Below are 24,856 nucleotides of genomic sequence, written 5' to 3'. Positions count from 1 at the left end.
GAACGAGGCGGGGCCAGCCCGAGCGGGCTCGGCCATTTCCGGAGAGAGGCCGGAACGAGGCGGGGCCAGCCCGAGTGGGCTCGGCTGCCTCCGGAGGCACTCGCGAGGAGGCGGGGCCGGCGCGGTGAGGGGACGGTGCCGAGCGAAGAAGCTCGGACCTGCTGCCGGTTTCTTCTACGGTCTTATTTTTGACCAGAAGTTGGTTTCATGTCCCGTTTTAAACATAATTTCACCTCTAGCTCCCCATCGTCAGCTGTGGTCACGCAGGAAGCTCAACCGAACAAAAGGAAAACATACAGTAACGTTGCCATTAAGTTATCCTTTGAATATGGTCGCAACTCCAATGACACGTATGCTCCACGTTCTGCACTCTGACACAATTAAGAAGGCGGCAGCTAACTATTCCCATATTTATTCTTAAATCTGATCAGTGATAATAGAAAGCATTACAAAAATCAGCATTTGTACTTGAGGAAGATGAAATCGGCCCGCGGGGCTCAGTCTCTCCCGACCAGGTGCGTCTCCTGGGGCCTGTCGATGCGGAAGAGCAGCTCGGCGGGCTGGAAGTAGCCCAGGTACTGCACGCTGTCCGGGCTGGTGTCCTGGTGGTAGTGCCCTCCTTCCCCGTGGTGGCTGAAACAGTGCGTGTGCTCCACACGAAGATCAAAGCCCTGGCACCAGGCAGAGGCCCGGTTCATGGAAACAGCATGTAAAAGTCACACATCAACACGTTGATGGAAACAGCATGTAAAATCACAGGATATCTATCCTAATGCACATTTCCACACATCTCCAAACGTTATGCGTAGAAAGCTTGCAAGACGCTTGTGAAACCAAGAATTTGGAAAGCCTGACAGACTCCAGCCCACTGGGATTAAATAATGCAGTTACACCAAGGAACCCCTACTGGAAATCAAACTGAATTGCCACAGGCCCATGTGATAAATGAACTGTCTGCAGTTCTGAGAGCCAGCTTAGATGAATACAGGAAGAACAGGGAATGAAATAGCAACTAACATCTTAAACCATCAGATCAACACCACCAGTTTTATGTATCTTAGAATGGATTGGGTTCAAAGGGACCTTCACAGACCATCTATTCTAATCCCCTTGTCATGGGCCGGGACATCTTCCATTCAACCAGCTCGCTCAAAGTCCCATCTAACCTGGCCTTGAACAATTCCAGGGACGGAGGATCCATATCGCTGGGCAACCTGTTCCACTTTCTCTCCACACTTAGCCTAAAAATTTTCTTTCCACATAGCCAATCTAAATCTGTTCACTTTCAATTTAAAATCCTTGCCTCTTCTTTTGTCACTACATGTCCCGATAAAAAGTTTCTCTCCACCTTTTCTAAAAGCCTCCTTTAAGTCCTGGAAGGCTGCAATAAGGTCTTTCCAGAGCCTTTTCTTCTCCAGGCTGAACAACGTCAGCTCCCAGTCTTTCTTCATAGGAAGAGGTACTCCAGTCCTTGGCTCATTTTCATGGCCCTCCTTGGGCCCTGCTCTAACAGGTCCACATCTTTCTTGGGACCCCAAGCCACATGCAGCACTCCAGGTGAAGTCTCATAAGGGAAAGAACCACCTGGCCACATCTAGTTTGACACAGCCCAGGACATGATTAGTTTCCTGGGCTGCAAGGGAATACTGGTGAATAGTGCTATGGCATCGGAATGCCATCGTCTGCTGCTCTTCTTGTAGTGACACTCAAACATTTCCAAAACCACGGGCCTACCCAAGTGCTGTTGAACTTGCAGTGGATGTAGACAGGAGAAACCCAAAGGCATCCACCACACAAACTGCATTGGTTCCAAACGGAGCAGCTGCCAATGGCCGCTTTCAAAGGATGCATCAGTGGATTATGGGAAGATATGGTTTAGCCTTAGGCCAAAGGCTGCCACATAATGACACAATAAAATCACACCCTTCAACATATTTAAGCCTACAGTTATGTCCCACTTACCTCTGGAAAAATGTTTTTATATTACTTATTGACTGCATTGTTATTTATAAAATAATAATTTTCATCTATGGTTTTCTGGTTACTTTTAAACAAATAGTCTTCCTAATTATGAACACCTTAATGGTTTTTGAAACCAGATTGGCATTTATCCTGAATTGTTTGCTGTTGAACTTGGTGCTTGTGAAAGATGCTAGAGAAGTTTCCAGCATGAGGCTCTGCAGACTTTAATCTTTAATTTACATCAGCAAAAGGACATAGGCTTCATGTCTTTTGACACAGCATTAGCAGAGGGAGTTGTTATGAAAGTGAACTACATAAACAGGTGGCTGAACCACCTTCCATGCTCTTGACATTTCTCCCAGTGTGATCAGCAGTGAATGTAAACTGTACTGTTGGGTTTGGGATGCAAACACTCGCACACATGCAACAGAACCATGAAGTTAATCCACTATGAACAACCACTAGGTTTCAGAACAGATTCACCTAGCCTAAACTCAAATAATTCAAACAATTCACAGAAATGAGAAGCTTCTCAATCATTGCCCCAGCTCTGGAAGAGCTGAACACAATATATATATACACATTTCCATTCTTGAAAGGAAAATCACATCCAAGTCAAAATTCATTACAGGTCCCCGTCTATACTTAGAAAGGAGAAAAAGAGACTCACCGGATCTCTGGAAACTATTACTGGCTGACAAATCAGTGGAGCCTTCATTTCAAAGAATTTTAGCCAGTTATTCACATCCTCATCAGTATCCAGGGGACAGGCAGAAAATTCTGGAGGCTAGAACAAAAATAAAAACTTTTTAAGTAAAAGGAAGGCACTTGCATCAGGATACTTTTTCTCTAGCAACTTTGCTTTTTCACTCCCCATTATTTTGTTAATTTTCCTTATTGACTGAAAGAAGCTCACAGTGTCCATCACTCTGTTTCTGCTAGGAACAGAAGTGTCTGGAATATTGCATCTTTCATTACACAGGCAGTGGCACAGCTACTGAAGTGAGAATGCCCCTCCTCCGGGTACATTTTAGAAGCTCAGTTATTTTTTACAAAGTTTAATGCTTCTTATAAGTACCATCTGAGTTCATGTATTTCATTTCAATTACTTTTACAATAGTTCTCAGTTCTTTAGCTGCACACTGATTTCAAAATATGATGGCATTAATGCCAATTAAAACAGAATTACTAGTTTTGTAACACTGATTTTGTAATGTCAACTCCTTACTTTAATACAGTGCTCATCCTAATAGTTTATGCATACATTTAGAAATACAAAACAAAGTGAAGGAACTAAGATGTTACACCCTGTTTATACTTCTGTTTTCAGGAGGACAAAGAGAGTTACAAGCACTGAGAACAACGTACCATAATGTGAATCTTTGCTTTCCCCTTCTGAATGATAAACGTACCACCCATCCCAACCGGCTTTTCTCCATAGTGTTTCTCTAAAGTTTGTCTCAGACAGGACACAAAGTTAAGCTCCCCAGTTCTTCCATTGGCTTTCACTTCAATGACCTGGAAGATAAAGTCAGTTTGTCACTGCCGTGTCCTGCTGCAAGAGGCTGAAAAGGTCTGTGAAAGCTGTTCTGAAATTCTCCCAAGCTGATAACCCAAGATCACTTTTGGAAAAGATAACCTTCCATGCAAGCACCGCTGCACTTGCATCTTTCCAGTATGTGACCAACTCTCTTTTCCTTAGTTCTGTTCAATGCTAGCTTTGCCTGTAAAGGGAGCTGGGCAGCAAGAAATTTACCTATACATGAGGCAGTGACTTGAGCTGTCCACCAGCTGGCTTCCACTGTGTCAGAAAGAAACACTGGGTAACAGAGAAGACTGTTCCGTTTCCATGCACCACTCAGGTTTTCGACTGTTCTGCCAGCACTGTGCTGACTGTGTCAGGAGAAACACTTGTGCAAAAATCTACCTAAGTGCCCACATTTCATTTACACGAGTACATTGCACTATTACCTTAAGTCACTGCTAGTTTGGATTGGATTTGGATGAATTATTTATGCTGGAAAAGTTTTTGTAAACTTATACCTATCCCTCAAAAATTCAAATGCCTCTGTCTCCACTAATTCTTTCCCTCAATCGCTGGCATCAGTTCCTTATTTTTGCATGTTTCCCTTGTGGAATTACTACTTTACTATTACCACAGAACACTGATAGAAGAACCATGAATTTCCATTCAGTCACCAAGCACTGCAAAGTCACCTTAGGTGGAAGTACGTACCTTACCAGGTTGGCCCTCACTGGCATAAAGGTTGGCCAACAATCCAAACTCACAGTCAGTGTATTTACTGCTGTACTTCTCAAGCAGGCACCCTTTATCTGCAGGATTTATCTGAGCAACGTAGCTCCCATTTACAGCAGGCTTTTTTTCACTCTTAGTTTGAACAATAGGGATAAACTGGGAAAAAGAACATATCAGTCAAGTATAAGAATCAGCCAAATGAACTGAACTCACATAAATGTGATTTGGGCCATGATACCAAGAAAAAATCCACTTCATCACACAGCTCTGCCTATCACGATGAGGTAAGAAAAATGTACTAATATTGTAATGTAATTGAAAGGTCCAGAAAACAGGTCTACTTTTTCTGAACCATTGATGTTATATAAAGATGAATGCTAGTGTTAAAGAAAACAAAAGAAAGAAAGAAAAAAATATCTATAGTCTGCATGCAAGTATTGGAATTCTATGTAATACTCTCTCGGTGTACAGTAACAACCACTATTATAGTGGCCCAAATTTAATGCTGATATGGACTATCTCATCTGCCAATAAACCCATCAAAAGGAGACAGCAAGACCAAAGGTTTATGCCTGAAAAAACCTGTCAAGGTCTCCATAGGCAATAATTTTTGTCTCCTACCCCTCCTGCAGTTTGTAATTTTCTGTGTGGTATCTTTAAAATTCACAACAGTGAAACAAAGTCATCCAAGAAGTCAAAAGACAGGGAGTATTTCAAAGGCATTTGCCAGTATGTTTGAGAAGCATTTCTAAATCTCGGAATTAAAACCTCTAGTCAGGTCTTTGTCAATCAGTTCCAAAAACCATGTTTCTTGCATGCTTCAAGGTAATCACATGCTTCCTGAAGAATTACAAGTTAAAAATTAATCTTTATTTTCTCAGGAGTATGCACCTCAGTGGATGCCCCTCATCTCAATTCTTTCTAATGTGTTTTATGTGTTTATGGTATGAAAGCGTTTATTAAAAACATTGCTGTAAATGGGGAATACCCAGCATGATACTGCTCTACTGTTATGATACTTCCATGAATTCATTGAGAACCATCACACTTACATACTGACCTCAGCATTTATTCCAAGAACTCTGGATGAAACAGCTCCAGCTCCAAGAATGAAAGCTCCAGGCAGCTCTATGTCCTTTGCAACTGTATTTAGATCATAAACCTGCAAAAGAAAAACAATACTTCCATCCCTGGAAGTGCCCAAAGCTAGGCTGGATGGGGCCCTGAGCAACCTGACCTAGTGGGTGGTATCCCTGCTCACTGCAGGAGGGATTGAAACTAGACTATCTCTAAGGTCTCTTCCAACCCAAACCATTCTATGATTTTGGTGTGGTGCTCTGACCTGCAATGGTCAGTCTGTTCACTGTAGTCCTGGAGGCGTTTAATTCACAACACCCACCCTCATTAAATTCTCGATAATTAGGTTGAACATGGCTTCTGAACGCAACATAACATTTAGTAATAACAAATTTGGTAGATGTCCATTTTTTTGCTTAAAGATAGATTCTACCTGTATGTTCCCTGCTCATTTTATTCAAAGACTGAATTATTGTTCTTATTAGATTTTGTGACATACAATACACATCAGAATCAGTCTCATTAAACACTGGAAAGTGTCTTTCATAAGTGTAGAATCCTAGTATCTAGATCCTAGTATCTCAGTCCTTAATTTTGTTTGCTTTTCTTTTGACAAACATATTAAACCCCACATCTACAGGGAAAAACTCACTTTTTCTTTGTGTACAATAGGTATGAGGTAAGGAACACCTCCCACATCTGCTATCCTAGGCTTTCCACAGATTCCTGGAAAAATACAGCCAGTTAGCTTGGTAATTTTTTTTTTCCCAATAGTCTTCAATAAGCACACGTTCTAAGCCGACAAAGAACTGGTTCCTCAAAGTTCTCAAACACTATTTCCCTAGCGTGCTTAGATAAAGTGTTAAACTTTATCTACCTGGACTATCAAGAAGTCCAGGTTCTAAAATTATTCACAGTAGGATTTAATGCTACACAAGGTGCTGTAAAATAACATTCTCTAAGCACAAAAAAAGAATTGCCAGAGTGGACAACACCTTCCATTTGCCAGTTTTCCAGTAACACCCCCACCACACAGTAGAGAACTCTGCTGGGATTCCACTTGCAAAATTTTAGCAAAGCTGAAAGCTGTCTCAGGACAATTCATCCCACTTATTTGGATATGTATTTTAAAAGGGATGAATAACCTCCTGGAGGTGTTTCTTTCCCATTGATGCCAGAGGGAACTCAGATGAGTAGCACAGATGACATTTTTGTCTTTCAGACAGCTAGTGTCAAACAAGATTCATCCCATTCAGAATAAGACAGTTTCACTTCACTGACATACATGAATGCCAGGAATTTAAAAATTAATGGAAGTACAATTCATTAGGTTCAGATAGTGATTGGCATGGTTCTAAAAAAATTTCTCCATATGAAAAATAACAATGTAAATTCAAAACATTTTCAGTACTTAAATAAAGCTCATGAAATAAGTAGGTATGCAATGATAATTTAAGAAAAAAAAAATGACAACTACTTAGTAATGACTTGTCCTTGTTCATACATAACTAGGAAGCAAACCCAGAAATGAAATGTAGCTCTCCTCTCATGCATATGCTCTACCTGAAAAACATTTTAAGCTCTCTCAACATCTTTAAAGGGTCAAAATTAAGCAGGATCATGCAGAAAGAACTGGAGAAGTTGTAGTGGAAGACAGGAATGCTAGGTTACCTTTAGCAGGAAAGTTGAAGGGTTCCTGAGTCAAATCAGGACAATCTACAACAGAGACTTGAGCATCTGCGAAGTTCTCTTTAAGCCCTTTCTGCAAAACTGTAATAAAGAATAATGGCAAAATTATCAACAATAAAAAATTACCAAGAGTCTGACAAGTTTCTAACAACAATAAACATATCTGTCTGAGCTTTATTTCTGCAAGATACATTACTTATGCTTACCCTAAGTAATTCCATTGATTTAAATGTCTGCAGGCACATTTTATGTTACTCTGAGCTTCAGAGAGGAGCAAAAGTTTTTTCAGATAATTGTTTGCCTCATTAATTAATTTTAAGAATTGAAAAAACATTATTATTGAAATACACTGACTGACTGCTCCAATTAGCACTAGGAGCATCACAGCGTGAATTAACATGGGTAAACTTCAATCACATGCAGCAGTGGGTTTGCTTCAAAGAGCAGACAATTATGATCACGGTCAAATTTGATTCAAGAGCAAAGGAGGAAGCAAGATTTAGCTGAAGCAGCAATCAGTTCTTTACATACATTAATCAGACGGTTTGCAATCGCTTGATTATAATCTCAAACTGCCTCTGCCGGAAACCTGGAAATTTCTACCACCATGGGATACTGCCTATCATGTTTATGCTCTTGTGGAGATTTTCTGACAACTGCCACTGTCACAGCAAGACAGATAATGAATGGTGTTAGTGATAAGGAACCAAATCTAAAATTTTTGGTTTGCTTCATAGCAATGTTTTTTTAGGCTCAGAACTTGCAAAGTCACTCAAACAACAGGGAGGATTAGATGAGTGCATTGCTTGGAAGCAGCTTTCAAACCTTTAGTGTGTGATTGTCTTCACATACACTGCTCAAATATTATGTTGAAAGGTCCAGGTTCTTTCATACCTGGGGGTCTGCTTTGACAGGTGTCTTAAATTAAAGAACAGGACATTCAGTGTGTGATCTCAAATCAGGTGGTTCCTTATTTATGCAGAAGACTTTCTGTGCCTCTGTTTACTCCAGTTAGGGTTTCAGCCATACCTTACCTCTCAAGATCAGATTTACCAAGCTGTTGACCAAAAGCAGTAGCTAGTACTTGGTACATTTCTAAATACATCTCAGTACCTTCTGGCAAGTGGACAAGGACAGTAAAAGGGCACTCCTCAAATTATACCCCAAATCTGAACAATTCCCAGCAACACAATTCTCAGTTTACAGGAGATCCTCAGGACAGATGGGGAAAAAAGGGAAAATTCTGCTTTGTGATTAAACTTTTCTGATACTCTTTCAAGCTGTTCTACTGCAAGTACGTGGTGTTCTCTGAAGAGCTTAGAGGTCTACAGCAGCCCTGGCCTATTGCCCCCATCTGACGGTGAGAAAAGCACTGAGAACCACCCTGGGCACTGCTGGGACCACACGTTCTTAATACATGGAAATGTCACACTGACACAGATTTGGGAAAGTGGCAAACTGAACTTGAGGATCAATCTGAAAGACAAAAACACTTCTGTATATCTGCTGCAGGGGAGAGACTTGCCAGAAGTCTTCCTACTAGGGCAAGAAAAGAAGATCATGAGCATCTGAGCCAAATCTGGGAGTCCCCTCCAACCTCAACCATTCTGTTATTCTGAGCAGATCTTGCAAAGGCTTTGGAAAGAAGTAAACTACAGAAGATGTTTCCTGCAGCCCTGTTCTAAGGCAATCACCAAAGGAGGAGCCAACTAGGTTCAAGCGAGAGGATCTGCCATACTACACTGCAGCTTGTCCTCTGCCATACTACACTGCATCTTGTTAGCTATGTTTTGAGCAGTCCTGAAAAAGAAAGAAATATTAGAGGATAGAGGAGGACAGATAATTCTGTAGGTGTAAAGAAGTTTAGTGTGTAGTGATCAAACTTTCATGACCTGCACACAAATCTGCACATGCAGCAGTTTTAAAGGAATTGAGTTTGTGCATTAAATATCTTGGGCCCTTGGGGAGGACTCATTGTTTGCTCTAAGAAAATAATCTCATTTTATAGAGAAATAGTGCTGTTTTTTACCTCTCAGTGTGCTAAAAGCAGGAACTCTGCATGTCCTAGCTGTAGAAAGACTTTGGTATGAGTTTTAAGATAAGTTTGAAGAGTACATTACAAGTTTGTATAAAGTCACATGTTGCATTACTTACCCCCAGCAAGTTCCTCCAGACTTGGGACATGAAAAGCAAACCTTTCGACTTTGGCCATTTCCTGATCGGTGCTGATTTCTTCAGGTAAGAAGTTACAGTACAGCACACTGCAGAGAAACTGGTCTGCCAGCAAAGATAATAGTTTAACAATTTAAACATGCTCCTTTCAACATGTTAATTATTTTTCAATTTCACTCTAGAATACAGAGAAAAAATAGAACTGTAGTTCTACCATCACAGGAGACACTGACAGCTTCAATAGCAACGTTAAATTTCTTATGTCTTTTGGAAGAAGATGTGTCTGTCAGCCCTATAGCTGGCTCAGAGCATTACACACACTAGTCCTCAAGCTGACAACTGGGTGTAAAGAAAACATATCCTATGCTGAATGCAGTTCAAGTGGTCAGGAGATTTGGGTGTCTTTTTGTAAGCCTGGAGTCACAAGAAAGTTTTGAAAGAAACCTGAGCTTTTCTGAGCACATCAGCTGTCTCCTAAGGTCTTCCCGAATTTAAAAATGTTTACTTTTCCAGCACTGGCAATGGTGGACTTTCAACTGCAGCTGTGACATGGTCTCCAATTGATTCTGGGCATGTGTTTCCCCTTCCAGAGAGGAACAGACTAGCAGCAAAATAGAAATCAACAGCAGCAAGTTCTGCAGTGTCAGGCTCTGCAGCCATACAAAAAGTATGCTAAAAAACCAGTGTGTACTGTAACAAAAAGTTTTGAACATGACTTTAAGAGCCCCTCCAGAAATGAACTGCACTGCAGTCAGCCATGTAACAGCAAAGCCAGCTAGAAGGGCAAGCCACTAGGTCAGGGCAGAAACAACTGATTGCACACTACCTAAAAATCTGCTGCAGCAATCATTAACTCCTTAGGCACATACCACATACTTGCTACACACAGCAATAAAAAATAAAATGGGTTCCATTTCCCCAATGTCAGGTGGAAGAAGGAAAAAGCCAAAATCCTAACTACATTTCTAGACCTGACTGATTCTTTGTTAGGAAGGACTATGGTGTAAGACAGCTGCTTACGTATATATTTAGCTTCTGTTTTTAAAAAATTCTAACTTTTATGACTGTCAAAAAATGTAATTGTCCTTACACCATTAGGGAAAATGGGAAAAGGGAAAAAAATCCCACCAAACCAGTGGGAAAAAGAAAGAAAGGAGTGGGGAGATTGTAGCAGTCACTTAACTGAAATCTTTGAGCTCAATGCTTAGCAAGCAGTTAATGCATAGCAAGCAGTAGAGAAGGGAAGAATGACTGCAACCTGTGTATAGTAATTCTCATCTTAGTTGGTCCTATCTATCTCCACAGTTGACTGCATCCCTCCTCTGGCTCTGGAAAGTAGCAGGTTGGATTTGGTGCCTCTGGTAGAAGCCTCATGTCAGGTGGAGTCAATCATACCACAAGACTTTTAGTGTGCACCAAGAAAGGGAGTAATGTGAGAACATGGCTTTGGGAGCATTGTTTTAGACAATCCTCACCCCCTCAAGAACCTTTTGCCACATCCAGGAGGAGGCTGTGCCAGCGCTCAACACATTGGTTGTCCTAAAACAGTCTGAGAAGGTAAGCTAGAATTACTGTTGTACAAAAGGCAGAGACGAGACTTGTACAATATAAGTTAGCTCCCCACAATCAAGAAAGGAGGGAAACACTGTGGAAAAATTTGATGTACCATAATAAACCCAGTCTGATTGGTAGACAGTTGTTCTTACCAGGAAAGACACAAAAGGGTAGATCTGTGGCCCACCACTGCAAATATTCACAGGGGAGTGAATTGTGTGGTGTGGGGACAGAGAGAACCCAAAACAACAGCACACAATTAAGATCTATCAGAGGGTTGCAGTGACACTGAATCGCTACAGAAGACTTTCAAAGAAAGAACACAAATGTTAAAGGGATGATAAAATTGTTATAGATGTGGGATGGTGCAACTAGAATGGAGGCAACAAGTATGTAGAGACTTAAAAGCCTACCTTTGAAGTGGGAAGAAAACATTACAGAGAGTAACTAGGTGCCAGGAGAATACAGATGACATGTGAACCATTAGATTGATTATATATGTGGAATGTCTATTGTCAAAACCTGAATTGAAATTAGCTTGGAGACTTAAAGCCAAAAAGGAGAGGTTATAGGCAGGTAGACACGAATTGGGGAGGGAGGTGGTGGGGGAAGAAATATCAGTGGAAAAAAATGAAGACGGCAGTTGTGAGAGAGAAATGTAGTGATGACACCAAGACATCCATAGAGGCAGAAGCGGTATTTCTATGCTGGGGCGGTGCGAGGAGATCCCGTACGGGGCAGAGGAAGGCTGCGGGGCAGCAGAAGCAGCTGTTCGAGTGGCTGGGATTTGGGGAATCACGGCAGGTATTTACAGGTGTGCTAGGCGAGGCTGGGGTCCGTAGGGACTGGGAGCACCCCGGCAGGCAAAGGCAGCGAGGAGTACTGGAGCGAGGGAACGCTAAAGCCGGCACAGCTGCGAGGGGAAGGAAGGGGCTGCTCAGGCTGGAACAGCCAGCTCGGAGGAGCCTGGGCAGCGCGGGGAAGGACAAGCCGCGCAGCAGGAACGGGAGCCTCTCACTGGGCGGGAAGCCGAGGGAAGCTGGCACCTGCCCGAGCTCTGCCACACACCGACCGCCGCTATCGCCCGACCGCACGTACCTGCCCTGCCACCCGGGACTGGCACAGCAAGGCAAAGCAAAGCAAGGCAAGGCAAGACACGGCTCGGCTCGGCTCGGCTCGGCTCCGCCCCCGGGCGCGGCCGCCCCGCTGCCACTCCCGGCATGGCGCCATCCTCCGCCCCGCCTCCTTCCCGCGGGCCCGCGCGCCTCTCGCGAGCTCCCGGCGCTACTTAAGGCGCGGGGCGGCCATTGCTCTCTCTTTGCGGCGGGACGGCGGCGGGGCGAGGTGGGTGTTGCCGCCGGCGGATCCGCCGCCATCCGCGCCGCGGGGGCCCGGCACCGGGGATGCCGGGGATGGAGGCACAGCCCGGGCGGTGTGGAGTCGTGCCCCGGGGGTTGGGGCGTGTGGGGGCGGCCGGTGAGGGACCCCGCGGGAGCGGTGCCGGCGGGGTGTCCCCGGCCCGTGTGACTCGGTGCGTGCCCGCGTTTGAAAAGCCGGGCCCAGCGGGCAGCTGAGCCGGGCGAGCGGCGTGCTTGGTGCCTTTGGCAGGTTCTTCAGCGAGTTTAAATAGTTGTTTTTCTTCCCTAAGGGATCTACGTGCTGTGCCGGCGCTCCAGGCCGGAGCTGTGGTAGAGACCTCGAGAGATACTGAGCTGCGACTTGTGAGTACTCGGCAGGGCCTGTGCGGTCAGAGGGGCATTGTCCTGCCTCTGGCCTTGGCTGGTTTTGTTTCTGGGCTTTGTGTTTGTTAGGCTGTGGGTGAGCAGTGTGCCTGCAAAGGCATCGTGAACCTAGCATACGAGTGCCTTTTCTTGTTTTGAGAGGCCCAAAATGATACACAGGATTTGGAGGTGTGGCCTCATCAGTGCTGAGTATAGCAGGACAATCCCTGCCCTAGTCCTGCTGGCCACACCATTGCTGATCCAGGCCAGGATGCCACTGGCTGCCTTTGCCACCTGGGCACACCCTGGGTCATATTGAGCTCCGGTTGACTAGCACCCCCAGGGTCTTCTCTCCTGTAACCCAGGTGGAGGATTCGGTACTTCGCCTTGTTGAACCTCAACTCACTTGGCTTCAATCCATCAGTCCAGCCTGTGCAGACACCTCTGCAGAGCCTTCCTGCCCTCCAGCAGATCAGTATTCCCACCGAGCTTGGTGTCATTTGCAAACGGAATGAGGGTGCACTTAAAACTCTCGGGGCCCAGCCATCCATCCAGCTTTTCATGCAATGAACAGTGCACCCATCCAAGCCACGAGCAGCTAGTTCCTGCAGGAGAATGCTGTGAGAAGTAGTGCCCAAAGTTTTACTAAAGTGCAGGCAGACAACAACCATAGTGTTTGCCTCATACACTGGTCATAGAAGATCATCAGGTGGAGGTGGGTCAGTTCAGACCTGCCTGTCCTAAATTCAAGCTGACTGGGCCTAATCCGTTGGTTGATGTACCCTCAGGATCATTTGCTGCAGGTTATGTGAGGACATTGGATGAGCTCTGCTCTAGTGTCTTCAGATGCTGAACTGTGTAATTGCATTTGAAATATTAATGGGTACGATGATGATTTTGTGAAGCTCTTTAAAAGCACAGTAGAATTAAAAACATACAGGTCTACAGGGCTAGTAAATAACAGGTAAAATAACTAAGCTCATATAGAGGAAAACCAGGTTCTTTTGCTGTATGTTACAGTCCCTTTTGTATAGACTTGGGGCACTGAAGAGCTGGACTGTGTTGTCTTGCATATTCAAGTGAAAATTAACAGTTCCAGAGCTGGTCTCTATGATGATTGATAACCAGTGAGCAAATATATAATAGATTTTTGAGAGCAGCAGATTTTAGGTATCTTGCAGCTCACAAAAGAACAGAAGGAAAATGGCATTGCTTCTCATGGTGACATGGTCTTGGATTAAAGTTTTTAAACCACAGTGAAGTAAATATCTATGTATAACTTAAAACTGCAATATCCTTACAAGTAAGAGAATCCATTGGCTATTTGTATGTGCGCTTGTTTGGAGGAAAACTTAACCCTAGTAGGGAGAGGGTTAAAACATTAATCTCAGTAAGTCTCTGGACAATCTGTTGGACCACTGATGTTTGCCTTCCTGTGGTCAAGAGCTGAACTAAAAGGACTCTTAAAAATTTTTCTGACTTCAGTTATGCTGTGAATATCTTTAGGTAAGTGGGTGTGACTTAAATGTTAGTATGCAGAATATAACTGGTCATGGTTCATAGGAAAATACCTGCTCAAGTTTGCTCAAGATTGTTCTTTTAAGTTTACTCTGTGACCATAAGTGGAGTAAAGGTTGTTGTCTGATTAATGTAAATTTGTTTTAGTTTCTTGAATTCTCATTGCCTTTTAGGGCAAAAGTGAAACATGACTGATACTGATGAACCCCAGGCATCTGGCTCTGATTACTCTGATGTGCAAGAGCTGATGAGCCATCAGCTGCAGGAGCCATCTGAGGTGTACTCATGGCAAAGGAATACAGGAACAGAGCGGTCAAGGCAGAAGGTTGCTGCACCTGGGGAGTCTTCAGATCATCCTAACAGCATGTGTAGAACATCAGCAGCTTCAGCTGAGGTTTTACTGATCAGCAGTGATTCAGAAATGTGAGTTTTTATCTCTAGTTCAGAATTTTTCCCATGGAGAGCCTCTGTGATGTGTCATAAAACTGTACCTTCTTTTGAAAGTAAATACTTTTTTCTTCTCCAGTGATGTCTCTGCTGCTCGTCCTGAGCGCTCCATTGCACCTTCAAAGCAGAAAAGGAGATCTCAATCTTCAAGGCAACAAGCTGACTCTGTTACAGAAGTAGCTGACAATGAAAGCTCCTCAGATTCTTCATTGTCTCCCCAAAGTCCAGGGAAATCATTAGAAGTTTCCAGGCAGCAGAAGTCAAAACTCAATTTGAAGGCCATTTTTGCCTATCACTTCAGGGGAAGGAAGTTCAAAGCAGCTGCACACCGAAAATACAAAATTTACACACAGAAGAACAAGAAGAAAAAAAAGTATGAGAGCACACAGATGCCCACAGGGAGGCCCCCACTGACAGCCTCACCTCAGGAACAAAAGAGGAGGCTTCTAGACAGAGGTTTTCAGTTTCCTTTTGTTGAAAAACATTATGGGGAGAAACATATTCCCTTAAAGATGGTTCTTGGCTATGAGGCAAGTTCTCTGTTTTGTGGGATAAACATTTTCTTAGTCTAAAAATTGTGAATTGAAATGGGCTGTGTTGTGTTTCTACTAGAATAAGACAATGAAACATTTTTTAGTTCTGCTAAACAGGACATTTGAGTTCCAAAATTAATATCTTTTAAAGCAAACACTGCAAGAATATATGTGGGTGTTGATAGGATGTTACAGTTTAGTTCATAATGTAAATGCTTTATAGAGGATTTCTAAGATCTTATCCGAGGTTTTTTTTCTACAGCAGGCAGCTGCAAAGGGCTTTTTCAAGTATATTGAAGTGCTTAAATATGAAGAACATCTTAAAAAAGCTTTAAAAGCCGTTCAGGCCAGTGATGACTTGGAAAAAGAGTGTATGGTGTTACGGAAACACAAATACTTAGATGATGAAGGCCCCATTTCCCCTATTCAGGAGACAGAGTAAGTTCATCTTTACTTGCCCTTTTGTGCTTTACTATAATATAAACGTGTATGTATCAAGTTCAGTTGTTCTTTCCTTTTAACCTGTGAAAGCATTGTTTATTTTGGGAACAAAGCACTCTACCACTTGGGATTTTATATATTTGTAGATGGTGACTTAAAAGTTTTCAGAGAAGGGAGTATTTTTAATTTGATGTGAAGCCTGATCATTGTTGATAGAAATTGAAACAAAGTATTTCATGAAATGCACTCCTCTAATGTTATCCCAAATAAAGTACAGTGTTCTAAGAATAAAGGATAATTTTTAATAACTTTTTACGTTATTAAAACTGAAGTGTTACCTTTGGTCCTCAGCGTCAAGCAATTAGCTTAGTGCAATAAAAAGATCAGTAAATAAGCAAGAATACTTGCTGTTGTAAATATACTCATAACTTTTAGAAAGCCTAAAAGTCAGTGAGAGCTACAATGCTGTCTTTTGGTACTGTTCACTTAAGGGCTTGTAGTTTATGCATTTTAAGGGGCTATAAAAGTAGACAGTTTGATTTCATATTTTTATTTCAGTGATGATGAGGACAGCTTGAATTCTGATACTGAGGAGCAACTTGATGCCAGAGTAGTGGTAAGTAAGCACTCCTTATCTTCAGAAACACTGTAGCCTTTCTGTTCTGAAGTTGAAGAATTGGTAGATAATGTCTTCAGTATTTAATTTTTGAGCTTAAATCCAGAGTTAATTGTGACCTCTCTGATCTGTTAGTGCAGAAGGTTGATAGTCCACACTCTTCAGTGTAATGCTGAAATGTATAGAAATTCTGCAGTTCTCTGTAGAGTTCTTAAAATCTGCAAATTCACTTTTAAAATCTTACATAAGTATCTCAAAACTGGACTCGTTCCTACTACTTGTTCTGTCTTCCATTTTCTTAGGAGAACAGCTCTTTCATTCTAAGCAGTACAATTCCCAGTAAAAAAAAAGTCAAAGCCAGGAAGAAAACAAAACCATCTGAAGTGATTGAAATAGTGGATGATGAAGATGGTGCTGAAGAGAACTCAGTGCCTCTGCAAGGCTCCCCTCGGTGAACAGCAGATCGACCAATGAGGTGGCAGTGGTTGTTCTTCACATAGCTCTTCCATGGGCCTCTTTGGTTTAAAACATTGGTCTGGAGTCAGTGTTGAGCTCTCCACCCAGCTGCCTAGGTTCATTTGGCTTGCTGTGAGTATGTTGGGCTTGTGTCTGAGACAGTTATAAAAATAGAAAAACTTGTCCTCATGCTAAGCTTTTAAGTGTCTTCTGTGCTCTTCTGTCAAGAACACAGGATAGAAAAGTATGTGTATATAGAAAAGCATGCATACATCTGTATGCTCAAGTTAAAAGGGCAGTATAGATACCCTTCTTTCATAGCTGATTTCTTGGTGAGTGGTCCTTTAGAGATTGTTTTTCTGTCTTGGAGGTGCGCATTTAAAATACTTTCAAGGGTTGAAGAAAGAATTAAAGCTTAATGCAAGTCAAGTGCTGATCATAAAAAGGCAGAAGTGGTTGGTCAATTTTGACAAAAGTCTATTGAAAAAATACGGTTAATGCATTTGAATGATGTGTTCTATTCCATGTGGAATAACCTCTCAGAAAACTAATTCTCTGCTCCTTAATCTAACACAAAAATCAGAAGTTGTAAGTTATTGTAAAAGTAACTGTAGCAATATAGTGAACCTTGGGATAAAAACTACTTTTTCCCTCTTCCTCCTCTGTCTAGAATGGCTTCTGATGTGAACATGACTTAGCAGAAGCTAAAAGCTCTTTATTAACAGTTCTTACCAAGCACTGCCCCAGCTGCAAATACCTTTCTCAAAGGCGTTTTAGTCAGTGGGAAATATGGCTAGTGTTTAGAAAGTGATCTGAATATCACTGACTCCTCCTGCAGCAGTTCTGGTAGCTGAAGTAATAAATGTTTAAAATGCTCACTTGTGAATCAGGAAGATTTAAAAACCAGTCACCTCACAGCCTCACTTGGGTAGTGTTAACCAAATTGCTGTCTACAGCTGACTGACAGCTGTTCAGCAGGTAAAAGTACTCTGCTGAACCAAGTGTGTTATCAGAAAAAGACTTTGCCTGCTGGTTAAATTTCCTTCAAATTAAACTGGTAGTCTGAGATTTGCAGTATTAATTTACATCATTGAGTTAGGGTCCCAAACCTTTGCAAAGGAAGTTTCCCAAATGCAGCTTGATTTCTCTAGGACTGCAGAAATTACTCCTCAGCATTTAATCATTTAATGATCACAACTAAAACTGATCCAGAATTAATAGCTAAATGTAACTATTTTAGTTGTCTCCTTGAGAAATGCTTAATGGCTTGAAAGACTCATCCTGGATCAAGGAGTGGGGTTCTTGGTAGGTCATAGTGAGGGATATGTGGAGTCCTGTTCATTCTGCAGTTCATGTGATGAATTTTGCTATTCAGCTGCTGAGTGACTCAGAAATTAACTAAATTCAGTTCTTATTAGAACTGGATAAATATATACATAAAAGTCAAGGTTATTACGGCTGTTAAATTCATTGTTAAAATCTAGCTTTGACTTCAGTAATCTTCGGTTTTTTGACTGTATATGAGAGTTTTTACCACTTTGCTTTTCTTTCCCTTTTAGTTTATGTTGCTTTTGGAAGATGGAATACCTCTTGGCTTTCTTGCTGCATAAGGTAAGGTGTTACTTGGGTTTCAGTTTTGCTTCCTTCAGGTAACCCTTTTTGCATTATTGCACAAAAGGTTTTGAAAAAGCAGTGCTCCATAGTTAAAATAAATATGTTATAGTGCTCCACAGCTGAGCAGCTTGTGAGTGTGAAGCTTCCCAAGTATGAGTTCAGTGCTACATAACCTTTCATCAGTCGGGCCAAAATTACAGTCTGTAGCCTCTCTTTGAACAAATACTTCTTAAATACTTCAAAGTGCGAAAAAACAGAAGTTTGACCTGCTGTCAAATGCTGCAACTTTATCTGATTTGGTTTGGACAACACTGTCTGGAATTTCTCTGCTGAAGATGTTAAGAACTACCTTCCCTTCAGTGTCTTCATGGTGGCTCACCCACACTTTCTGTACCAGGGTGTATCAACAGCTGCAGCTTCTGGTGGCTTCCCTGTGGTAAAATTCCATCTTAATTCATATTGCTTGCAAGAACAGGAGGAGCAGCTGGTAGTCTTGCATGTACATGGCTGTGAAAGCTTCTTACTGCCTGGATGTTGCCAAGCTTGGGACAGTGTAGGAAATAGCATGGAAGAAAGCACCGTGTAAGGATACAGCATAGGAAAACCCCTTTGATGCTGAGCTGAGGGTGGGCAAGTAGTGAAACCTTACAAGAAGATTCTTGAGTGAGAGGATAGGAACAGACATCTTACTTGGTGTTTCTGTAGGTAGAGAGCTGCAATAGGAAGCACATCAGGTTGGCACAGCGTAGCTTGTTCTGAGCTCCTTACCACAATTACCTTGGTTCAAGCTACGTGTCTCAAGGACTGGAAAGGGCAGTAACTATCAGCTTCTACTGCTAACAGCAAGTATAGTCAGTTGGGAAGTAGGTTCAAATGCTGTTTCAAAAATAGTAAAAAAAAACAAATGTGTTCAGTCTGTTCCAGCACTTGATCAGGTTTTGTCTTTTGCTGTAGGCAAAAACCTGGAACCTAGTGCTTAGAAAAACCCCTTCTTTTGCAACCCACAGCTGATTAATGTATTAGTTGTGTTACTTATATGAAGGGACAATATTTGCATGGGCTCAAATAGCATTCATCCATTCAAATACTGATCAATCTAGAATTTTCTGAATTTTCAGAAGTGTAGTTTGGTTTTATCTTTCTTTGCAGATGAGCACAGTCACACTACAGCAGTTTTAACTACTTGGGGATCTCTTGAATTCTTACAACTGTTGCTGACCTGATTCATAAATCTTGTAGCCTCTGTGCGACATGGTAGCAAAAGAGGTGAGCTTTGTGTTTTCTTCTCAGCTTCAGCGTAGAGTTTCTTCTGTTCAGTGCTATTCCCACAGCACATAATCGGACTGATTTGTGCACTGTATGGTATCTGCACCCAGCAGTATCTTCCTGATAGGGTGTTCAAAAAGCAGTGCTACAGTATTTCAGCAGCTGGCATCGTTGGTTTTCATGCAGATGTGCTGGTTAAACTTGGTATTTCTGTTGAAACAAGTATATTTAGTGTTTATTAGTGGGAAGGTTTTCAAATTGAACATCAAAAAACTGTCAAGCTGTTACAGCATAAAAGTACAGTTAAACTAGTGACATTGTTCCGAAATATTTTTTCTTAAAAGGGCATTCCTGTGATGTGTGGAACAGATTGGAAAGCCTCTACTCAGGTGTAAGTATTGAGGAAACAGTCATGTTTTTTCCTAGGTGGAGGTAGTTGTATGACAATAAAAGCTCAAATCTTAACTTCTTGGCTGCCTTTTGACACTAAAAAGAAGTATTCTATTTTGAAACAAAAATCCCAAGTTCCAGATGACCACTAGGGAAGGTTTCTTTCCAAGTTACCTGGCTAGGTTTAAAAACCAGACTATTCTAAAGACATTGTGGAGTTTTTATGCCCCGTTCTTCAGCAACTAGACACAAGCTGCAGTGTGTCTGAATTGGAAAACGTGGCTAGAAGAGTAACAGGTTCTGCTTTTCTCCCTGTACACTTAATTACAGTGGTGACAATGAGACCTGTAACAAGTTCATTTAGTGGGACAAGTCTGCAAACATACTTAAAAATGCAGCTACTATGAAATCTAAGCATAAATGCGAGTTGATGTGCCTCAATTCTGCATCCTGTGTACTAAAAGAAGTAGAATTAGCAGGTAGAGGAAAAATACTTGAAGTGCTGAATTCCTGTAGATGGTTTATTAAAAGCATATTTTTAAGTTGTCTTAAAATGGTCTCTTCCATGCTTTCTTTGTGAGGTAATGCCCTTAGTTTCACCTTCTGTGCAATAGTGCTCCAGTTCCTTCAACTGCGGATAGACCTTGTTGGTAGTTGTGTGCTAAACTGGGCTGTGGTTTGATTGCAGATAAAATACTTTGTCATCAGCATTCAGCCAGTGTAACTGGACTACTGTCTTCCTGGCTTCATACTGAGATAAAAGCACCCAAGTCTTGATGAAGTGCTAAAATACTGAAGAAACTTGAAAGTATTACTAAGATGCAGCAATTTATTTTATTTTAGGAGGTGAACCTGAAGTCCAGTCTGAGCTAGCATCTTGGTAAGTTTGAGTGACTGGTTTTTTTACCCATGCCTGTTTCAGGTCAGCCACCTGTCTTTAACTTAGTGAACTGGTTATACTGTTGCTCCTCTCTTACTGAAAGAGTGCAGTGTTGTTTCAGAAAACATAAGAGTTTATTTTCCCCAAGCTTAAAAATGCTGTGAGAAAATTGTTGTGATGATTGGCAAAATGTTCAACTGCTCTGAAGAGAGTGAGTGAGAAGAGCCTTTCTGAACAAATCTGCTTAGTCCTCCTGTTGTAGGTTCTGCTGTTTTCTATGCTGGTCTGTAACTTTACTTGTTCTTTTCTGGTGGCAGGTACTTAGAGAAAGTGAAGGAAGAAGTGCAGGCTGCCATTTCACAGAAGTCTGAAGCTGCTTCAAGGGTTAGTGTGACATCTGAAGTTCTGCCTGTACCTTAAAGACAGAGGGGCTGGGTAGAGGGGTTGTCAGTAGCCCAGAAGTCTCTCAGACTAAGCTTACAAATTTGTGAAGGTTTCAGGGGCTGTTTTCAACATTACACTACTATATCTAAATGGATTGTTCATACTGTTAAAGGAAGACTTTATTGTAACTTGAGTTTGCCCAAGGAATATTCATATGAATTCCACAGTCAAAAATGAGGTGAACAGGTTAACTGCTTAAACTGATAGTTAAGTTACATGTAATAGGAAATCTCCAGGGAGGATTCTGCAGAGTTCTGTAGATAATTCCTGTTGATGTTTCCTTCTCGGGTTAACTTAACTTGTAATTAAAAACTTGCTAATATGAAGGAGGTGCTAGTGTATCATTTACCCTCTTCCTTCCCATAAATGTCTTAAAACAACATAAAAATGACATTTACTGGGATCTGTACGAGATACTTTTACAGTCTGCTTGATTTTTATTTCTCTCTTGTGTTAATTTATAGTACCAGAAGTGTTGAGGTCTATCCCGATGGGATCTTTTCTGTAGGTTCGTGTCGTTGGAAACGCCTCACAGAATAAACTTGTAGTTTGGCTTTACCCACTTAACTACCTGTTAGCTCTGTGGGATAAAACTGCAAGACAAATCTTAGAGTAGAATCAGAGGAATGCAGGATGCCCATTGTTCTACTTCAGGTGTACTGAAGTATGCTTTTGGAATACAAAATAAAAATAGATTCAAGTGGAGAGGCTTGGTTGTAGTAAAAAGTGGGTGTGTTCTGGGACTTCAGGTGCCACTGACATTCTGAATGACATGGGCTTAGTCTCTTTCCCCAGGTTTTTGTGTAGGCACTTGTCTTGTAACACAGTTGTTTTGCTGCTTGCTTTCTGGATGGGATGAAACAGTCTATTCCCCCCTTTAATCATGCAGGAGTGATTATTGTTTTTTGTTTCAGTGGATATAGGTAAGAAGAGAAGCACTGTAATGTCTGTTATGAAGTAACTTCTTAAACTTACTGCATTTTTGTTTTGTATTGAGGGATACTCCACAGTTTCATACAGAGCAGCAATATTTGGTCAATTTCTTCAAGTATGGGGTTTAAAGAGTTAATTGCTGAGCAGCTCAGCCAGTTTACTGCTATACTGTTGAAATTGTTTTGTAGAACAAAGAGTTCAAAGTAAAAGAAGCAAAGTACTCTGTAAATAAATCTAAACATAGGAGAATACAGAAGCTGCTGTTCATGTTAGTCTGTTCTTGATCTCAGCTGCATGGCAGTTTTGTGAGGAGTACCTCTTACTTCCTGACACCCACTGATGCATGCAAGAAGCTCAAATGTAAAATGAGCTGTTGTGGTGGAAGGTCTGTGCACCCAGCAGACTTCTCCTGGTGGGATGTTCAAAAAGTAGTGCTACACCAGTGCAGCACTTGGTATCCTTGGTTTTCAATCTGCTGTGTCTGTTAAACCTGGTATTTTTGCTGAAACAGTCTTTAACGTCTTCGGGGATTTCAGTGTACTTACCTATTTTCATGTAACAAATGAAAATAGATGTTTCCATCTGTCTTCATTTTGATTCTTGTGTAAAAACTGGCTACTGGTCCTGGAACTTAGCAAGTGCATTCAATTCTTTCTAACAGGTGCTTGAGGATACAGAACAAAGTGAACTGCCCTGAATTAAAAAGATGGAAGGAACTTATTTGGCAGGTAAGCACTCAGTTACTAGTTCCATGTAATTTCACAGTTTGTGTATTAGCTTTGTATGACTGTAAATATGGGAGCTACTAAACTGTTGTAGAACTAAGTGTAGAAATGGTTGTGTAGTACCAGGTATTTCTGGGTAGTGATTACTGCAGATCTTGGCAACATCTCAGCAGATCGCTCACCTGTGAGTCATTACATACTTAAAATTGCTGTCACACTTGTGCAGCCATTTGTGGTACCGGTGTCTAAATTACTCTGCTGTTGGTTGTGAGGAATTCCTTAGGACTTGGAGTTTGTGCCACACTTCAGGCTTGTTCACAACTTGGGCTATGTAATGGCAGGATTGATCGTACTTCACTGGAAAAGATGGGCAGCTGGTTATTGAGTGAAGTCCTGTAAGAGCAGTGAGGAGTATCTGGTCATTACCAAGGCTGCTGGGATGTTACTGTTTCTGGTGAGCTGTGGACATGACCATAAAGCAAATCCACCAGACTCCTGTGTTGCCACATGATGTGTGGCACCAAGTCTGCTGGGCATAAAGCTTTAACATAGGTCAAGGACACAATACTCCCTTCTGCTGTTGAGCGCAAGCTCCTCCTGAGTTCTAGGGATAAGGCTTGTAGGGATGTATCCTTGGGCACCTTCAACACTTCAACTGCAGGGGAACAGAAGTTCCCATTGGGAGACGTAGATTGGATCCCAGAGCTGCTGCTGAGAGGTTGATTCTTTGGAACAGAAGCAAAAACCATAGGCTGTTTTCATGCAATTCACACCCAAGGTGCACTTTTCCCCTGTAGTAACCAAACCTGACTCTTTTAACTCCTAGGTCTGCCACCAAGTTGCTGCATGTCAGAGGGATGAAAAACACCATGTGGGAGCTACCAAAGTGAGTGTGAAGGTAAGGGCATTTACCAAAAAGACTGATAGTGTAAAGAGATTGAAGGTCACTTCAAAGAGGGTTTGCGTGGCTGAAAAACCAGCAGCTCTTAACGCGGTGACCGCATATTGAAATCCTCTGCAGGATGCCGTGGACACTCTGTGTGTGCTATGGTCTATTTGTGAGGAGATAACACCTCATGTGAGGCCTCCTGGGCTGGAAAAGGGCCTTACCCTGCTTCCTTTGGGGCTTGTTGATGCTGATGTAGAGGAGAGGCTACTCAGTTCCATTCTGAAGCAATAACTCGTAGCATGGGGCATTAGGGAACAGGGTTGCTTCAGTTGTGGTTTGAGCTGCCTTGCAGCCCAGTTGCCGTTTGTGTGTCAAGAAAAGGTGATGGAGCTCAGGAAAGGTCCGGAACACAAATTTGATCAGGAGCAGCTAAGGGAGCTGGGAGTCTTTAGCCTGGAGAAAAGGTGGCACAGGGAGAGCCTTCTGCAACTACCTCAAAGGAGCTTGTAGTGAGGTGGAGGTTGGTTTGCCACTTAACAATGAGAGGAGATGACCTCAAGTTGTGCCAGGATGGGTTTAGATTGGATGTTAGAAAAGTTGCTTTTATTTGGATTGAAAATACTAAATAAATATTTTTCCTCCCTTAGATCCTGGTGATGTTGCTTCAAGCCTGCTGTAAAGAACTGCACAGCTGTTACAAATACTCTTCTCTAGAGTTTTTATTGCAGTTTTTGGAATTAAACATTCATTTCAATTTGTTACTGCTTTGTAAACTGTAGTAGTGCATGTTGCGACTTGCCTCTTGGACTCCCTCGGAGCTGTGGTGAAGGTGCTTGTTCAGTGTTAAAGAAGGCTCAAGCTAAACTGAGAGCTTTATCAGGTCTTCTCCCTCACTTCCCTGTCTCTGAACTGAACTGTACCAAAGCCCTGGACAGGTGTTTATTCTGTACAGAATATCACAGCTCTGGGCTGCGGCCTGGGGTTATTCCCTGGTGCTGCACTGAAATGCCAATAACAGGTTGAGGAAATTATGGCAGCTGATCAATCACCTGTGAGTTGCTGGTAGCAGAATGCAGGCTTGGTCTCTTCCCTTGATACTCTTGAGAAACAAGAACTGATGTGTGTGAGCCTCAGCAGTACTTGCAGAATTGCCATGGTGAAGTTGAGACTCCCCAGGCTCTACTGATAACGCAGAATTACGAACAGCCTCCACCTGACTCCATGGAGTTCACCAGCTGGTTCTGGCTTATGGTTCACTGCTGCAGTACATGC

At 42.1% G+C, this 24,856-nt stretch overlaps 2 protein-coding genes and 8 non-coding genes across 18 annotated transcripts; 9 read left to right on the top strand and 1 right to left on the bottom strand.

Moving 5' to 3' along the window:
* Window positions 1-396: 396 nt before the first annotated feature.
* On the bottom strand, window positions 397-11,913 carry C1H11orf54 (chromosome 1 C11orf54 homolog). Of its 4 annotated transcripts, XM_030269429.4 has the most exons (10): window positions 11,811-11,828; window positions 10,864-10,952; window positions 9,140-9,262; window positions 6,968-7,066; window positions 5,949-6,022; window positions 5,280-5,381; window positions 4,199-4,375; window positions 3,331-3,480; window positions 2,633-2,749; window positions 397-671 (listed from the first exon to the last, which is right to left on the bottom strand). In XM_030269429.4, the coding sequence occupies exons 3-10, from the start codon at window positions 9,195-9,197 to the stop codon at window positions 498-500; spliced, it is 951 nt and encodes a 316-aa protein (XP_030125289.4). In that variant the 5' UTR covers window positions 9,198-9,262; window positions 10,864-10,952; window positions 11,811-11,828; the 3' UTR covers window positions 397-497. The 4 variants fall into 4 exon arrangements, with proteins under 4 accessions (XP_030125289.4, XP_002200155.5, XP_072783247.1 ...); XM_002200119.6 differs by lacking the exon at window positions 10,864-10,952 and having other exon boundaries at window positions 11,810-11,913; XM_072927146.1 differs by lacking the exons at window positions 10,864-10,952; window positions 11,811-11,828 and adding an exon at window positions 11,524-11,546.
* A 446-nt stretch (window positions 11,914-12,359) lies between these two features.
* On the top strand, window positions 12,360-24,345 carry TAF1D (TATA-box binding protein associated factor, RNA polymerase I subunit D). 6 transcript variants are annotated; one of them, XM_030269377.4, is made up of 14 exons: window positions 12,360-12,432; window positions 14,124-14,373; window positions 14,477-14,927; window positions 15,193-15,368; window positions 15,930-15,987; window positions 16,290-16,575; window positions 18,003-18,054; window positions 19,207-19,323; window positions 19,668-19,714; window positions 20,557-20,593; window positions 20,911-20,977; window positions 22,632-22,698; window positions 23,522-23,593; window positions 24,232-24,345. In XM_030269377.4, exons 2-6 carry the CDS (start codon window positions 14,138-14,140, stop codon window positions 16,440-16,442), a joined length of 1,074 nt encoding a protein of 357 aa, XP_030125237.4. In that variant the 5' UTR covers window positions 12,360-12,432; window positions 14,124-14,137; the 3' UTR covers window positions 16,443-16,575; window positions 18,003-18,054; window positions 19,207-19,323; window positions 19,668-19,714; window positions 20,557-20,593; window positions 20,911-20,977; window positions 22,632-22,698; window positions 23,522-23,593; window positions 24,232-24,345. The 6 variants fall into 6 exon arrangements, with proteins under 6 accessions (XP_030125237.4, XP_072783265.1, XP_041571159.2 ...); XM_072927164.1 differs by having other exon boundaries at window positions 18,003-18,493; XM_041715225.2 differs by having other exon boundaries at window positions 18,003-18,493; window positions 20,402-20,593.
* LOC140680359 (small nucleolar RNA SNORD5) lies at window positions 17,792-17,862 on the top strand. Its single transcript, XR_012051557.1, has one exon. It is a non-coding gene; the product is annotated as a small nucleolar RNA SNORD5 (small nucleolar RNA).
* Window positions 18,980-19,106, top strand: LOC115497823 (small nucleolar RNA SNORA40). Its single transcript, XR_003963400.1, has one exon. It is a non-coding gene; the product is annotated as a small nucleolar RNA SNORA40 (small nucleolar RNA).
* On the top strand, window positions 19,409-19,547 carry LOC115497795 (small nucleolar RNA SNORA8). The gene has a single exon (XR_003963391.2). It is a non-coding gene; the product is annotated as a small nucleolar RNA SNORA8 (small nucleolar RNA).
* LOC115497800 (small nucleolar RNA SNORA1) lies at window positions 19,938-20,069 on the top strand. The gene has a single exon (XR_003963394.4). It is a non-coding gene; the product is annotated as a small nucleolar RNA SNORA1 (small nucleolar RNA).
* Window positions 20,761-20,833, top strand: LOC115497791 (small nucleolar RNA Z40). Its single transcript, XR_003963387.1, has one exon. It is a non-coding gene; the product is annotated as a small nucleolar RNA Z40 (small nucleolar RNA).
* Window positions 21,512-21,643, top strand: LOC115497806 (small nucleolar RNA SNORA18). The gene has a single exon (XR_003963397.4). It is a non-coding gene; the product is annotated as a small nucleolar RNA SNORA18 (small nucleolar RNA).
* On the top strand, window positions 22,345-22,483 carry LOC115497798 (small nucleolar RNA SNORA8). Its single transcript, XR_003963392.1, has one exon. It is a non-coding gene; the product is annotated as a small nucleolar RNA SNORA8 (small nucleolar RNA).
* LOC115497799 (small nucleolar RNA SNORA25) lies at window positions 23,637-23,766 on the top strand. Its single transcript, XR_003963393.1, has one exon. It is a non-coding gene; the product is annotated as a small nucleolar RNA SNORA25 (small nucleolar RNA).
* Window positions 24,346-24,856: the final 511 nt, after the last annotated feature.

Source organism: Taeniopygia guttata, chromosome 1 (assembly GCF_048771995.1).
Source record: "Taeniopygia guttata chromosome 1, bTaeGut7.mat, whole genome shotgun sequence".
Lineage (NCBI taxonomy): Eukaryota > Metazoa > Chordata > Aves > Passeriformes > Estrildidae > Taeniopygia > Taeniopygia guttata.
The sequence above is the reverse complement of the archived record's forward strand: the minus strand, read 5'-3'. Positions and strand labels throughout refer to the sequence as shown.

Coding starts and splice junctions, on each gene's coding strand:
- C1H11orf54 (XM_072927144.1), bottom strand. CDS start 11,146: ATGTTTTCTTCCCACTTCAAAG. Junction 7,067..9,139: donor TCTGGAGGAACTTGCTGGGG/GTAAGTAATGCA, acceptor TCTTTATTACAG/TTTTGCAGAAAGGGCTTAAA. Junction 2,750..3,330: donor AAGCAAAGATTCACATTATG/GTACGTTGTTCT, acceptor TTTTTGTTCTAG/CCTCCAGAATTTTCTGCCTG.
- TAF1D (XM_030269377.4), top strand. CDS start 14,138: ATGACTGATACTGATGAACCCCAGGCATCTGGCTCTGATTACTCTGAT. Junction 14,374..14,476: donor ATCAGCAGTGATTCAGAAAT/GTGAGTTTTTAT, acceptor TTTCTTCTCCAG/TGATGTCTCTGCTGCTCGTC. Junction 15,369..15,929: donor TCCCCTATTCAGGAGACAGA/GTAAGTTCATCT, acceptor TTTTTATTTCAG/TGATGATGAGGACAGCTTGA.